The sequence below is a fragment of the Misgurnus anguillicaudatus genome, chromosome 4 (assembly GCF_027580225.2).
Source record: "Misgurnus anguillicaudatus chromosome 4, ASM2758022v2, whole genome shotgun sequence".
NCBI classification, from domain to species: Eukaryota; Metazoa; Chordata; class Actinopteri; order Cypriniformes; family Cobitidae; genus Misgurnus; species Misgurnus anguillicaudatus.
In genome coordinates this window covers 8,866,114-8,881,880 of record NC_073340.2, presented here as the reverse complement: position 1 = coordinate 8,881,880, position 15,767 = coordinate 8,866,114, and the positions used below count along the sequence as shown (strand labels likewise).

The following is a 15,767-nucleotide window of genomic DNA, read 5'->3' as shown; positions in this document are numbered from 1 at the left end:
GAGCAATAAAAACATGTTTGTTTATGACTGAAGATTACGTAAGTGTCAGTTTGCCAAGCTGAATCACACTTGCATATTTAATGAATCCGACAGAATCACAGGAAATGGCCTGTTCGGCTATGAAAATTGTATGACAAACATGACACTTTGATTCGGCATCTGTTTGGAATAAGAGTTGGCAATAATACAGAATGACTGACAGATTGAAAACCATAGGGCTGGTAAATGGTCCCATACACAACAAACAGTGGTTGCTTGCGATTGTCCATCTGATCTAACATGAAGTCGTACGTGTTTACAAGATGGCAAATTTGTATAAATTTGTACAAAGTGAATCATGGAAAAAGTATGAAATGTAAAGCATTAATGAAGTCCCAACCCTAAACTTAACGTCACTGGGCTGGGGTGAAAGCAGATATAAAACATGCGAGATTGTACAAATTCATGCAAATTATTGGCTACATTGTAAAATGTGACCATTTTTGTGAAAAGCAAGCTAAAATTGTGTAATCTAATTATGAGATTAGAAGCAAAGTTTGATTTTAGTCATTGATTTCACATTGATTTCAATCTTACGCGGTCGATGTTAAAGATATCAAGGTTATATTTTCACAGAATGTACTTTACATTAAACAGGAAGTCACAAAAAAGTCTTGTCTAGTCTAAACACGTTCATCTTAGTAATTTCACTGTAAATTGCCTGTTAATAACGCCACAAAACACAAATCAGCAATCTTTATAAAATCAGTAATGTGTCAGATGGCATTGAAAATTTTAAATAAAATATGTAAATATAACATTTTGTGTATATCTACATATTGTTTATTTGATAGATATTTATATTTTGTTTTTTACATAAAAGTTGGCAATAAAGTTAAGTCTGAAATGGACTGTTAACCAAAAATCAAAGCTAGACTCAAACAAGTTCAACTGAAGGTGAAATGCGAATGATGGCTATACAAAACAGGCCTTGTTATCAGTGCACGTCTCGGCTAGGCCCACAGTGATAACTATTGTTTGCATCACAATGAGTGGGAGTTAGACGCTCTGCTTCTGGGAATGAGAGACTCCAAGTTTTACATCTGGAGAAACCAAAACAAAGTTTAGCAAATGAAGCCATTCAGTCATGTACTTTTACACCCATGTTATTTTTCCTTTGCCTGATCTGCTTCTACTTGGTAAATTTTAACTTTCCCCTAATGCCTTAAACTTGAGTCATGGGTCTCGTGGTAGTTCGTTTGCAGGCATGTGTGAGAAATTTCTCACAATGTGTCGTTTTTCACACAGACGTCTAACTGACAGATCACAATAATCCAGTATTTTATTTTGCTGTGACAGACATTCTGTTTTATAGGTATTTTTTCTGCATCATGTGACTTCTAAACAGGCATATTTTCTCTCAAGATAAGCTTAACATGTCAACACTCGAATGAAACATGGAGCAGGTAGATAAGGGACACTGTCAAGGCCACAGATTTTGAGGTGTTGAAAATGGAAACATGGAGAGTACAAGCGACGCCCTGTCAGAAAAAGGTGTTAGTAAGTGTGAAAGTGATTTAATAGATATATGAATAATAGGAAACAGGCACTTCCCTTTGCATGCCCCCATGGTTTGAAACCATGGATGACAGAAAAATCAACTTTGACTTATGAGTCAGAAAAGTGATGTAGCTGAACAGATCAGGCTGTACTATAAAATAAGTTACCCATTATTTTAAAAGCATTTGTGTAAGATATGGACAAACCCAACCATTTGGTATAAATGTACATATGCTGGGTCGTTTCAACCAATGGTTGAATGAAATATGGATTTTTTTAGTTTGATTTGTTCACATTTTACCCAACAATGAAACAATCCAGCATCTGTGTTACATAATCAATAATGGGCTGAACCAAAGTTCACTAAGTGATGCTAGGCTAAAGGATAATGACAACAATTATTTAATTGTCATATAATTGTCCATTATTCACCTTGATATTATATTTGTGATTGTTTCTTGTAGATTAATAGAATTTTAAAATCTCAGATTCACTACTGTATTTGGTGCCCAAACTAACTGCCTAGGTGCACAGAAAGTAACACTTTATTTAAGGATCCATAATCCTTATTAATAACGCATTAATTAAGTATATAATTACACTATAAATTACAGCTAATTAACCATGAAAAAGACATTAATTATTGATTAACTGAAAATATAGTAAGACTTTATTACCCATTAACTAATTAACTATGGGTAATAAAATAATTGGAATGTTATCTCAATAAACGGTATGTCTATATTAGCCAATATTTACAAAATAAACTTAAAAACAAATGTTTCAATTTTGTGTACTAATTTAAGTATATATTGCTATATAGTGAAATTTGAGATTCAAATCAGTATTGAGAGAAATGATGGCTTATTCAATTATTGATTGGAATTTACATGTATTGATCATTAGTAAGCCAACAATATTTAAAGGAGACATTTCATGAGACTTATGTGTCAAATAAATCTTTGGTGTCCCCAGAGTAAATATGTGAAGTTTTAGCTTAACATACCATATGGGTAATTTATTGTGGCATGTTTAAATAGGCACTTTATTGGTCTGAGCAAAAATGCACCGTCTTTGTGTGTATCCCTTTAAATTCAAATGAGCTGCTCAGGTGGGCGGAGCCTCAAGGGCTCGCGCTGTAGACATGACAGAGCATCAAGAGGGAGATTTTCTCACGAAAGAAGTTAGTAAGCGATGTTAAGCATTATATATTTGAACAAGTTTAAAAAGTCAATCATCTGTTTTATGCATATTAAATACATGTTTATCAGCAGATGGGGAACATAAAAATAAAGAATTTTAGGTCTCATGCTGCCTGTGTTTTAAACAGGCACAATGATTTTCAGCATGTTACAATAAAATACACTATCACAAACACTCAGAAGTTTACTTTTTGACCAAACCTCACGAGCACATTTAAATGATCTGTAATAAAACAAAACGTTTAATGCTTAAACTTTAGAGAAACAGATCAAATGACATGTTTAAGTTTATTGTGTATGATTAAACACATTCGCGTTTCTGTCTCTCACTCTCTATCTTGTAACTCTTCGTATTCATTTGAAACTTCAGAGAAACATTAAACAACATATTTATGCTTATTGTGTATGATAGTGAATACACGTTGTTCTCTCACTCTATCTTGTGCAGTGCATTAATCCTCGTGTTCATTCATATAAACTTCAGAGAAACATATTCTATATATATTTACATTTTATCTGTATTTTTTTAATTCAATGTTCTTTTATCTCTTTAAACTTGCTGCTTTTAATGTAACCTTCTGTAAAGCACCTTGGATCAACTGTGGTTGTGTTAATGTTGTGCTATATAAATAAATTTGACTTGACTTGACTTGACTTGAATTAAAGTCGCCATGAAACGGAAGTAGCGATTGCCTTATTTTCCTCATGGTGACGTATATCCGAATGAAACGGCTTTTGAGATGAAATAAGGCAGGGCTGGATTTGAATTTGTCCATCGAGATCTGATTGGATTGTTTGAAGTTGGGTCGTGTTGCTAATTGCTAATCGCTCCGATCTTCTCCCGGACCCCGCCCACCTGCCATACTTATGACCCGAAGTGAAGAGAGATTGTTTTGAGGAGGGGAGGAGATTTGCATTTTTGATTAAAGATTATGAGCACACACGAATTTTTTTAAAAATAATGAAGCTCACAGATAAGTCATTTGTTAATAATACCACAATATTAAAAAGTTCATTTCAATTTCATTGCGACTTTAAACAACATACTTGTACTGATGAAAGTGATCCATCGCACTCTCTCTCTCTCTCTTGGTCGTTTGCTCACTCACTCTCTCTCACTCTCTCTCTCTCTCTTGCACTAAGGCAGTGCTTCTCAAATAGTGGGGCGGGACCCCCAGGGGGGGCTCGAAGCGACACCAGGGGGGGTGCGCGAGACCCCAGGGAAATACTTTTTCAGGAAGTGATTTTTTTTTGCACCGTCACTTAAAGACATTACACCCTAAACACGCTGATAAGCCGCTTGAGTTTTTTATTATTATTTATTGATTATATTTAATTTAATTTTTCAGTATCAAATGGTCAAAAAATATACTGTAAATAAGGATTGATTTTTTTATTTCAGGCAAATTGATGCATTTTTTAGTCTTTACTGTTACAGACTAAAAAAACAATGTTAATAAAGTTATTCTTTGTTGTAAGTTGATTGATATTTCTTTTTTTGTGTTTTCTTTAATGTTAATAAGGATACAATGTTTTGCTGATGTGTAATTTTATAGACAAATTATACTATTTACAGTCGCGGCAGAGAGTTGGGGGGGGGCGAGAAATGTTTACTTCTTCCTAGGGGGGGGCGTGACAGAAAATAATTGAGAAGCACTGCACTAAGGTAATAGTAGGGTAGGAAGGGGGGGTTCACCTGCACCCGAAAGGTATATTTTTTTAACCTAGTTTTTTGTAATCCTTAAGGTGTCTAGAAAAGGAATTTTGATGTTCCCCATGCAAATTATTGTCCCATGTGTGATTTTTTGTATCATCTTTTGTGTCCGTGCATGATTTTCGGCTGTGAAAAAGGAAAACTTTAAATCAACATAGAATCTGTAAAATACATTCTACAGACACAATCCACCCCATTTCCTCTTCGTCTTTGCACAAGGAATTGATAGATATGAGGATTGTCATGATTAGATGATGTATAATGCAAAAAACTCAAATAAACACAAAAAAAATTTAAATATAATTGTGACATTGGATCACTGGAACTCCTCCCCTATGGACCCTATTGATATATGTCTCCTAACTTTTGTATTTTTACAGTCTGTAAGATGTCTAATAAACAAACGTTGATGATCCACAGCTGAAATATTGTCACGTGTATGTCTTTTCTGGCTATATTGGTTGCCTCCCTGGATTTCCAAAAAAGCAAAAAAGAACATTTACATAATGTCTTTTTCAAACTGGTATATATTTGTAATGCTTCAGGTGTCTGATAAACATATTCCACATTAAAATATTGTACCAAGTTTTTTATTTAGATTGGAATCAATTTGAAACTTAGAGCAATAAGTGTGGTCGAAAGTTAATAACTCTGAAGGCCTTCAGAAAGTCCAGACTTAGCAAGCCCAAAATACAAAAAAAGCTGTTTGGAGTAATCCAGTGCCACACTGTATCAGTGCTGGCCCATCTTCCCAGCTTCTCTTTCTTTGCAATTGATGCATGCTAATCATCCTCAAAAAAGAGAAGAGTGATATCGATGGTGAGTCTGAAAAATATACCCCTCTACCAAGTTGGAAGCTGCCTTGAAGACATTAAGGAAAAATAAAGTCAATACTGTTATACTATAATAGCTAATTGGCTAGTTGGTGATCATTGCTAATCATGCCCAAGTCAAAGAAACACAAGGAAGAAAATGATAGTGAGTCTGAAGAGTTTAATCCTGCTACAAAGAAATCCAAGAGAGATGATGGTGTCAAATAATAATAATTTGTTACATTTATATAGCACTTTCCGGCAGCACTCAAAGCGATTTACATATGAAAGGGGGATTCTCCTCAACCACCACCAATGTGCAGCATCCACCTGGATGATGAGACGGCAGCCATATTGCGCCAGAACACCCATCACACACCAGCTTATTATTGGAGAGGAGACAGAGTGATATAGCCAATTAGTATGGGGGATGATTAGTAGGTCAACGGGCAAGTTTGGCCAGGATGCCGGGGCACACCCCTACTCTTTTTCGAAAGACATCCTGGGATTTTTAATGACCACAGAGAGTCAGGACCTTGGTTTAACGTCTCATCCGAAGGACCACACTGATGGCCATGTGAGAAGGACTATGTGAGATACCTCAGTTGGATTCAACCCAGGAAGAGACTGACAACCGGGTTGTTCTGTACTTGCTGTATGCCGCTCAACTGGGGCACAAGGTAACTGTGGTGAGGACTGCAGACACAGACATTTTCTTCATCCTTCTACACCACGCCCAATCCGTCCCGCTGACCATCTACGTCGACATTGGGATCGGAAAGCACCGGCAGATCCTAAATGTCAGCGAACTGGCAGAATGTAAGGGGGCAGACTACTGCACAATACTCGGCCTCTACATCTTCACAGGGAAAGCTTTACAAGTACCTTTAGAGGCAAAGGGAAGGTTGGGTCTCTGAAAAAGCTGCAGAGTAATCCAAGTACCATGCAGCCTTCAAGTGAGTTTTTTCAAGGCAGATATTCTGTAGCATGTAATGGCAATAACAGTTTTTTTACAGATGCTAGGACACATTTCTCAATACATAGGTCACTTTTGCAAAACTCTTCACACAGTAGTCCTAACCAACTTTCAGCTTGGCAAAGCAGTTCATTTCACATTCAAAATCATGCTGAAAAGAATGATTGGAGAGGATGAGACGCTTACCACCAGATCCAAGGTGGATCTGTCCGGGCTCCTGATCCCACACATCAACTGTGTCAACCACCGTCTGGCCATCCACAAGAGAGCAGCCACACCGATATTCTGGTGTCCCAAGCCCCATGATTCTGGCCAAGGCTGGGAAAAGACTGAAGAGGGTACTCTGGAACCAGTGTGGTCTTGTGGACCTATCTTCCCCACTTCACTCACTGGCTTGCTGGAGGAAACAGTCGAGGAGATGGATGGAGATGGTGAAGACGACAAGGAGCAAGAGATCGATTATGAAGATCAGGGGCCTCATGTATAAAACTATGCGTAGGATTCTTACTAAAAGTCTACGTACGCACAAAAGCCAAAAATGGCATACACCAAAAATTATGAAGACTTATAAAACAAAGCAATGTTCCCTTTATAAATCACATATCACCTGCAAGTGTGCGTACATGAATCATCCTAATATCCCACCCTGCAAGCCCATTCTCCCATCAAGTTTGTTTTTTTATAAATCACAACCTTTGCGTGGGAACTGGCGTACGCCCAAAACAGGGCTGGAAACGTGCGTGCTTTATACATGAGGCCCCTGGGCTGTTTCTCAATTCCAAGAACGCAAAGAACGGACTTGCGTCCTTGTGGAGATTGAACTTGCCAGGGAACCTCGGAAGAACGAACTCAGAAGGTCGCGAGAACACAGAACGCACTTATGAGAATTGAGATGTGTGCGATCTTCCTGTTGGTCACCTGACCTCCGCCATTGTTTTGCCTCAATGACTTCTGGGGCGTAAAGCGATTTCAGCGCGCAAGTCTGCACTCGATGCATCCTCGATATCAAGAACACATCCGGGTATTTTCATGCGTCCTCTGTACTTGCGTTCTTGAGAATTGGAATGAACTTCGACTGTTAATGATAACGTAGAGCGAGGACACAAGAACGCAAGATCGCTGAAGAACGCATATTGAGAAACAGCCCTGCTGTATGATGAATAGACTTCATTGCCCTTGACCTTTTGACCTTTAATTAGAATCACTTTTTTTCTATTTCAGTTTATTCTAATGGGGATTTTTTATACCCTATATATACACATATTTGACTATATGAGTGGTTTTCTCTTTTGTTTCTATAAATATAATACCAAAATAACGGTTTGAATAGTAACTCCTTATTATGGAAGATGTTCAGTTGGACCAACATGTGACAATATTTTAAGTAGGGATCATCAACATTTGCTTCTTAGACATCCTAAAGACTGTAAAAATACAAAAGTTAGAAACCATATATCAATAGGGTCCATAGGGGAGAAGTTCCACTGATCCAAGGTCACAGATTTTTTTTAATTATTCGTGTTTATTTGAGTTTGAATGCACCATACATCATCTAATCATGACAATCCTCATATCTATCAATTCCTTATGCAAAGATTAAGAGAAAATGGGGTGGATTGTGTCTGTAGGATGTATTGTTCAGATTCTATGTAGATTTAAAGTTTACATTTTTCACAGCCGAATATCAAGCACGGTCACAAAAGATGATACAAAAAATCACACATGGGACAATAATTTGCATGGGGAACATCAAAATTCCTTTTCTAGACACCTTAAGGATTACAAAAAACAAGGTTAAAAAATATACCTTTCGGGTGCAGGTGAACCCCCCCTTCCTACCAGACTATAACATTAATCCTCATCTTAAACCTTTAGAAAGACCAATAAAACTACAAGTTATAAGATTTTAGGCTACTGTTTGTGTTTGAGGGAATACAAATGCGTCGTGCTGTCAGTCATTCTTTCTCTCTGTCTATCGCACTCGTGAGGTAGCGTCATGGTTGGATAGCGCAGTTGAAGGGGCGGTATCATTATAATAAGATCCCCTTACTACGTCATGGGTGGAGCGAAATCCGCATGACCTATATATTCACATGCTTGCAGAGAGAGCCTTATCAAAACAAAGTTACAGGGTTGCTATTTTTCATGTTTTCTGGGTTTGGTAGAAGCACTGGGGACCCGATTATAGCACTTAAACATGGAAAAAGTCTGATTTTCATGGAATGTCCCCTTTAAGTCAAATTCTCTCCCACTTGCCCATAGAAAACATTTACTTGTCCCGGACAAGCATCAATGTCGAGACCTGAAGATTATTGGCCATTTATTAGTAACAGGGTTGTAAAATCAATACAAATCTTACATATTGTTGGCTTACTAATGATCAATACATGTAAATTCCAATCAATAATTGAAGGTAAACGAGTTACTTTAGAACAGGGGGTCAAATTGTCTTTATTAGAAGATATTAGTAATTTATTAGAGCATGCTCTAATAGTAATAAGCCATAATTGCTCTCAGTATTGCTTTGCATACAGTGTATATTTGGCTATTGCCATAAATATACCCATGTGACTTACAGTATGACTGGTTTTGTGGTCCAGGGTCACATTTATTAAAGGGGACATATCATGAAAATCTGAGTTTTTTCATGTTTAAGTGCAATAATTGGGTCCCCAGTGCTTCTATCAACCTAGAAAATGTGAAAAAGATAACTTAGTTTTGGTAAACCATTCTCTGCAAGCATGTGAAAAAATAGGTCATTGAAATTGGGCTCCTTTTGTGATGTCAGAAGGGGATAATACCGCCCCTTAATCTGCACTATCCAACCACAGCACTGCCATTTAGTGCAGAGATCAACTCATTTGCATTTAAAAGGACACACCCAAAAAACAGCAAATTTTCTTCACTCCTTCAAAGTGCCAATTTTAACATGTTATAATAAATTATCTATATGGTATTTTGAGATAAAACTTTATACAGTTTGTACTCTGGGGACACCAAAGATTGATTTGACATCATAGAAATGTCCCCTTTAAACAGGCATACAAGTGTAGCTCTTAATATTTACTAAAGTGGGAAACAATTTGAAATAGTTTGCAAACATATTTTTTTATATTTTATAGTTGGAAAAGGAGAAAAAGAAGGAACTTTGATAGATTTTGCTTCTTTAGCTTAAGTCATGCTAAACAATTGAATGCGTAGGATGTTCTGATGAATGTTTCTACAATTTTAAACCAATTAAAACAGGACATACCATATTGAGCATTATGATATCTCCTATTACCATGACCATCTCCTACACCTTTTAACATCTCTGTCCAAACTCTGAGTAAGCAGGCCCTGAAGACCACAGTGTTCAGCCAATACGCTGATCTTGAAAGCTGGCCCATCACATACTGCATCCACATGCATGTTGAGTTACGAGTTTGGCTGTTTGAGTTCACACATGAACGGTTCACTGTTGTTTGGGTGAGAAAAGATTGACTCACACAGGCATGAGGAAGAGCTCCTCTTTACTTAAGGACTTTGCTGTAATCCTGTTTTGAAATGCTGGAAGTTTGGCTCACATATGCAATTCTGGACTAATGATGTCACAGTGACTCATTATCGCATAAATCTGACAATGGCATTTACTTGACAATGTAATCATTTTCAATGGAGACGTGCCACTTCTCCTCTGAGGAGAATTTTAAATGGAAGTATGTTTGTATTAAGAATAGCAGTTTTGACCTTTAAGGATGCTTAAAATACACATACGCCCCTTTTAAATGAGTATGCCCCCAGAATGTAGCTATTAATCACAAAATAGAAATACAACAACATACAGTACACAGATCTTGTGATTGATATATATATACAGGTAACTCAAAATTTTATGATATGAAGGAATAGGAAAATGATGAAGGAGTGAAAAATTGTTTAGTTCAAGGTGGTGGATAGGTTTGACAGAAGCATGATTAAAGATTCAAGGCATTCCTTCTTTAAGGATTTGACAGGTCACTCCTGATTTTCCAAGCGGGATGCCAGAGTCTGTGAATGAAGTTTCCACAAAAAAGTTTTATTTTTAAAGAGTTTTATTTCGGGTGTGGGAATTTTGTATCTGCTCAAAACAACATTCACTCTAAAAATGTCTGGGTTATTTTTTACCCATAATGGGTAAATATTGGACAGAACACACCGCTGGGTTAAAAATGACCCAATGCTGGGTTGTTTTAACCCAACTGCTGGGTTATTATACACCATGGTTGCATAACATCAACCCAACATTGGCTCATTTTTAATGCAGCATGTGTTCTGTCCAATATTTACCCATTTTGGGTCAAAAGTAACCCAGCCGTTTTTAGAGTGTTGTGTTGACCTATTGTAGACTTTAAGAGGAGTTTGTGGCCTTATACTCTGTTCATTTTTGTTGTGATCTCGCTATGCCTTTGATCTAAAGATATAACTATTTATAACATTCCCTAGATAGTCAAAACGTGTATTAAGGACACCAAAGCAATGGAAACGCAAGAAGTTTCTTAAGATACTGGCACTATATACAGTATGTATATTATGAACATTATTGACTGGCAGGCAGTTAATGATCAGGATTCATGGGTCTTGAAGGCACAGACAGTCTGTCGTAAACATATGCAGGCAGCCAGGAGCAAATTGGGATTCTCATGCATAGGCACCCAGAGGCAGAGGCAGATTTACAGTGGAACCATCTGGGTCCATGCATTATTTAATCTTACATATGCCAGGACATGCTGGCACGGCGAACCCCCATATCAGCAAATCCACCAAATGATTTCAATTAAGAGGTACGGTTTTAAGAAATCTGAGCGACCCCAAGCTGTGTCCTTTTGTTGATAATGACTTGTTTTATGTAGTCTACAGTAATCTCAACCATAAATGTTGCATTTATTAGGACATTTATCAAACCAAAGTTTATATAAAGAAGAATTTATTTTCGTATTGGCAGATTAGCTCAGCAAAAGCAGTTCCTTCTTCCCTTTTGTTTTTAAAGAAAGCAAAAACATAATGTCATTTAATGCAGCCATATCCCATAAACCATCCACTCCTCACATTTGTCTGTTTGGCCACTAATTTGGTTAATTCGGTGCTACCAACATTGCTCAGTTTACACTTGAAAGCATTTTTAAATCCATTCCATATATTTCCGCTAAAAATTTGACTCCCCGGATAATGATTATTCATCCCCGGTGTGAAGTTATTTTCTCATGTGTGATTTTTTGTGGTACACTTGCAGTGATAAAGTTTTGTTTGTTTCTTACCAACAGATCTTTTTTATCACCAGGAAACAACTCTTGAAAGTGCGATTTTACAGTCCCTGTACAGTATGTTTTTCATGGTCATTGCTTAAATAAGATGTTCTGCAAGGCCATAAATTTCATCTGGGGGGCAATAAACCAAATTTCTTAAGAGCCATTTATGAGTACACAGAAAAAAGTCTTACTACTATTGTTAGTGTGGCTTGGAGACTGTGACATTATCCTTCCTCTCAAAGTTTCTCTCTGGTTCAAAGCTGACCAAAATATTCTCCTTCAAAACCTTTAATTTATGCAAAGTTGTTGACAATCAAGCCACCATAATACATTTTAAACACAATGGGCCCTATTTTAAAGTGCATTGTCTAAAGCGCACTGCGCACGGTCTAAATGGGCGTGTCTGATGCCACTTTTGCTAATTTAAAGACGGTAAAAATGGTTTGTGCGCCAACCGCACAGTAGAAAAGGGTTGTTCATATTCTCCTAATGAGTAATGGGTGTGTTTTGGGCGTAACGTGCAATAAACAAATGAGAGTCTTATCTCTCATCCCCTTCAAAAGCCAGTTGCGCTGGCGCTATGTCTAATCCTTATTTAGATGACAGACTTTGTAAACTGAAAAACTAAGCGGAGGAAGAAGACCCCCAGTTTAAGAATAATGTTAAATTTTTTTTTTTTTTTTTTTATTTACATTTTTTGATTAAAAGCTTTAAAAGCCTTTTTCTTTCAGTCATAGAAGTACAAATAGCAGGCTTTTAGTTGCTGTAAATGTATTGATATCCTACATAATCATTGTAATCTCATAAAATAATTTGCAAATATGCAAGAAAAGGTTTGTACTCTAAAAATACAAACAAGAGATAAATAATTTACAAATGTGCGGAGAGTCGAAGCACTCGGACAGCGCCATGGTTTTTTTAAAAGCATTACTTAAAATGTTTTTCATCTCATCATATCCACAGGTACATAGTCTTCATATACAACTAATCTGTGGGGTAGCATTTAAAAAACATTTAAAAATAGATGCATTTGTTTAAAGCAAAGCATTTTAACTTACCAGGCTACAGGTGAAGCAGCTCTTTACGCCTTCTAACGTCTCATAATCAGTCCTCATTTATGTCCAAGAGACTCAATAATAATCTTTTACATTTCAATCCTTTAATTTTTCATATTTAAAAGGATTTTTGTGCTGCTGCGCATTCATGTATGTGATAAGCAAACCCGCGTTGTCGTTCCGTTTATAGGGACATATTACTAACGCGCTCTTTAAATAACAAAAAACAGACTTTAGACTTTAGACCAGGTTTTAGTTGGTCAATGGCGTAGTCTATTTAAGTTGAGACCGTTCAGACCAGAACGCACATGGGCGCAAAAGGGGGCGCAAATGCATTTGCTCTTTAAACAACGTGGCGCTAAATGTGAAAATGATTGCGTTGGGTTGAAAACTAGCAAAAGACACTTGCGTCGCGCATTGCGCTGCATTGCGCCAGGTGTATGATAGAGCCCAATGAATGTACGCTAGGTAACGTTATAATTGCTAACATAGCTGACTCATGGAAAAAATCATCAATTTGTGTCATGACCCATTTATTAATGAATCAGCATCATCTGTAGAAATGAAAGCGACAAAAGAATCACTTCATCTGATGTTTATAGTGAAAAAATAGGTAATTGAAATTTGGCTCCCCTTGTGATGTCAGAAGGGGATAATACCACCCCTTAATCAGCACTATCCAACCACGCCACTGCCATTTAGTGCAGAGATCAACTCATTTGCATTTTAAAGGACACAAAAACAGCACTTTTTTTGCTCACACCTACAAAGTATCAATTTTAACATGCAATAATAAATTATCTATATGGTATTTTTATGCTAAAACTTTACATATGTACTCTGGGGACATCAAAGATTTATTTGGCATCTTAAAAAAGTCTTGTGAAATGTCCCCTTGTGGAAAACTTATTATGTAATAATCTTTTAATATAGTTGTTTAGTCAAACTCTTCAGATTGTAGCTGAGAAAGTGCAGTAGTGCACTTCAGCATTTGATTCAAGCATCTTAAATGGGAGACCACATTGACTTCTGGCATTGTATCCTACCCACACATTTTCAACATTCTCAACTGGATAAAATTGCGTGTGGGAAAACCTCCATGACCTAAACTGGAGAGTTGTTGCCAACAACTTAAGTATAATAAAGAACGCAGACAGATGATTTTTACTGGTTGTCCAACATTAGAAGAACATGTCGATGTTTGATGTGATGAACTTCACCTCCTTCGCTAGGAGACCTGTATGAACCCAATACATCTCCTTAAAATGGTCTTGGTGGTTGAAAGCATTTGCAAACATTGTTAAGAAATTTGAAGTGAGTTCTGACACATTATTGGTTTGAAGATGCATCTATGTTTTTGACCTAAGCGTTTATGTAAGTCTCAAAATAATATTTTGAGAAAGTGCGCCATCGGAAAGGGAGTGATTGTGTATTTTTTTAGCAGTGCAAATACTCTTGAAGATCTGTAATGATTGTAATATTATTATTTTTTCATCATGTCATAGAAAATAGGCTCATTGTGTCCTCTTGATGAGCCGCTGCCCAGAGACTGGAAATGCTACATGTCTCCTCAGGGGCGGAGATACTACGTCAACACCGTCAGCAATGGTAAGAACCTCTAACTGTTTTCATAATATCAGACTGATCTAACAGAAAGACGTGTTATAGTCATGAAAAAATGTATTAATTTATACATTTACATGACACAAAGTGCAGCTTTTTTTTCATGCCTTGAGCGCGATTGTCTTTTTCGTGTCACTTGCACAAATTTCTATAAATAGTTTTTCATGTCCGTGGCGTGACTTTCTTTTTCGTGTCATTTTATGTAATGTTTTCTCTTTTTTTTCCCTATTTTTAAATCATTGTCGCTTGGGGTGACTATAACACGACTTTCCATGAGATCATGTTGCATTATATTTGTAGAGAGTTTTGTAATATTTCAAAACAAGAATTACTAAGAAAGTACCATGATTTCACACAAAACCATTGTGCAACGACAATGTTTTCCGCAATGTCATCTATTCGGTTTTAAGAGATGATGACGTGTAACATCACAAAGTCAGTCTGAGTCTGATAGTGAACAAAAGATCACTCCATGTATGTCGTCCTGGTACATCCCCGTCTGCTGAATGGATCAGAAGCTTGGTACTGATATCCCCACTTCTCTTTACATTGAGTCTAAACAATCAGCATTGTACCTATAAAGAGATATCAGTCATCCCACAATGCCATGCGCTCTCACCCCATCCAAAAACGTTCGAACTATGCATTATTTAAATGACTACACACAAAAAATTGTGCTAAAAAGTGGTTCATTGGTTTGTAATCCTATAAGAACCACATGGAGTGCTACTGTATATAGCACCTATCTTTAGTCAAATGGTGCATAAGAGGTGTTGATTCTACATAAGTTGTAAATCCAAGTTGATTAAGCTTAAATATTTAAGGATTTTTTTTAATAGTGAATCCAATGAACCATGTTTAGTGCTATTTAGCACAATTTTTTAGATGTACAAAAGGCTGATAAAAAAGCTTTGCAAAGCTGCTTTTCTCACCTTAGCTGACTGCTTGAGGTCTCTGGGTGATTTTGTCACGTTTTAGATGTGACGCCTCTGAGGTGTTCTTGCTCATAGTGTGCAGAAATAACACTTTTCATACTAATACAGTATGATGCTAAGACAAACATAACTATTATGTGTTGTAGTTGCTAGGTCAAGTCAACAATTTACAGTGTATGTCCATACAAAATCAGCATTCTGATTTGTTTATAACCATAATACATAACCATGTTAACAAAACAAGCAGCTTTTTGACAGTAAACAGACTATAAAAAAATCCATAGACTTTAAGGAGGGACTGGAGCCAAACGTGGATAATGACAACAGAGAGACTGACAGCATTCTTACAACATCGGAGCAAAAATCACTTAGAACACCTTAGCAGCTGTATTACAATGCCATGGCCAGGGTTGCCAGCTCTGTGTAACAAAACAAGCCCAATGGTCAATCAAACCTAGCCCAACACAAGGCCAATGACCCTAGTACAAACTGTAAAACTCAAATTATCCCACTCTCATAACTATAAAACTTACTGTGCGTTCACACCAGACGGGGAAGAGATGGCAAAATTTGCACATAGTTGGATGCTTGAACATTTAGAGTTTACTTACTAAATTTTAGTCATTCGAGACATTTGCGTCATG

General features: G+C 36.9%; 1 protein-coding gene across 2 annotated transcripts in view; it reads left to right on the top strand.

The window, feature by feature from the left end:
* Positions 1 to 15,767, top strand: part of LOC129421034 (growth arrest-specific protein 7) — an 80,425-nt gene that overhangs the window by 5,596 nt on the left and 59,062 nt on the right. For both annotated transcript variants that reach the window (XR_012369211.1, XM_055176310.2), the window contains exon 2: positions 14,071 to 14,173. Coding sequence is in view for 1 of the 2 variants with exons in the window: in XM_055176310.2 (XP_055032285.1) it covers positions 14,071 to 14,173 (103 nt within the window). In the remaining variant the exon portion in view is untranslated. The remainder of the gene's footprint in view (positions 1 to 14,070; positions 14,174 to 15,767) is intronic.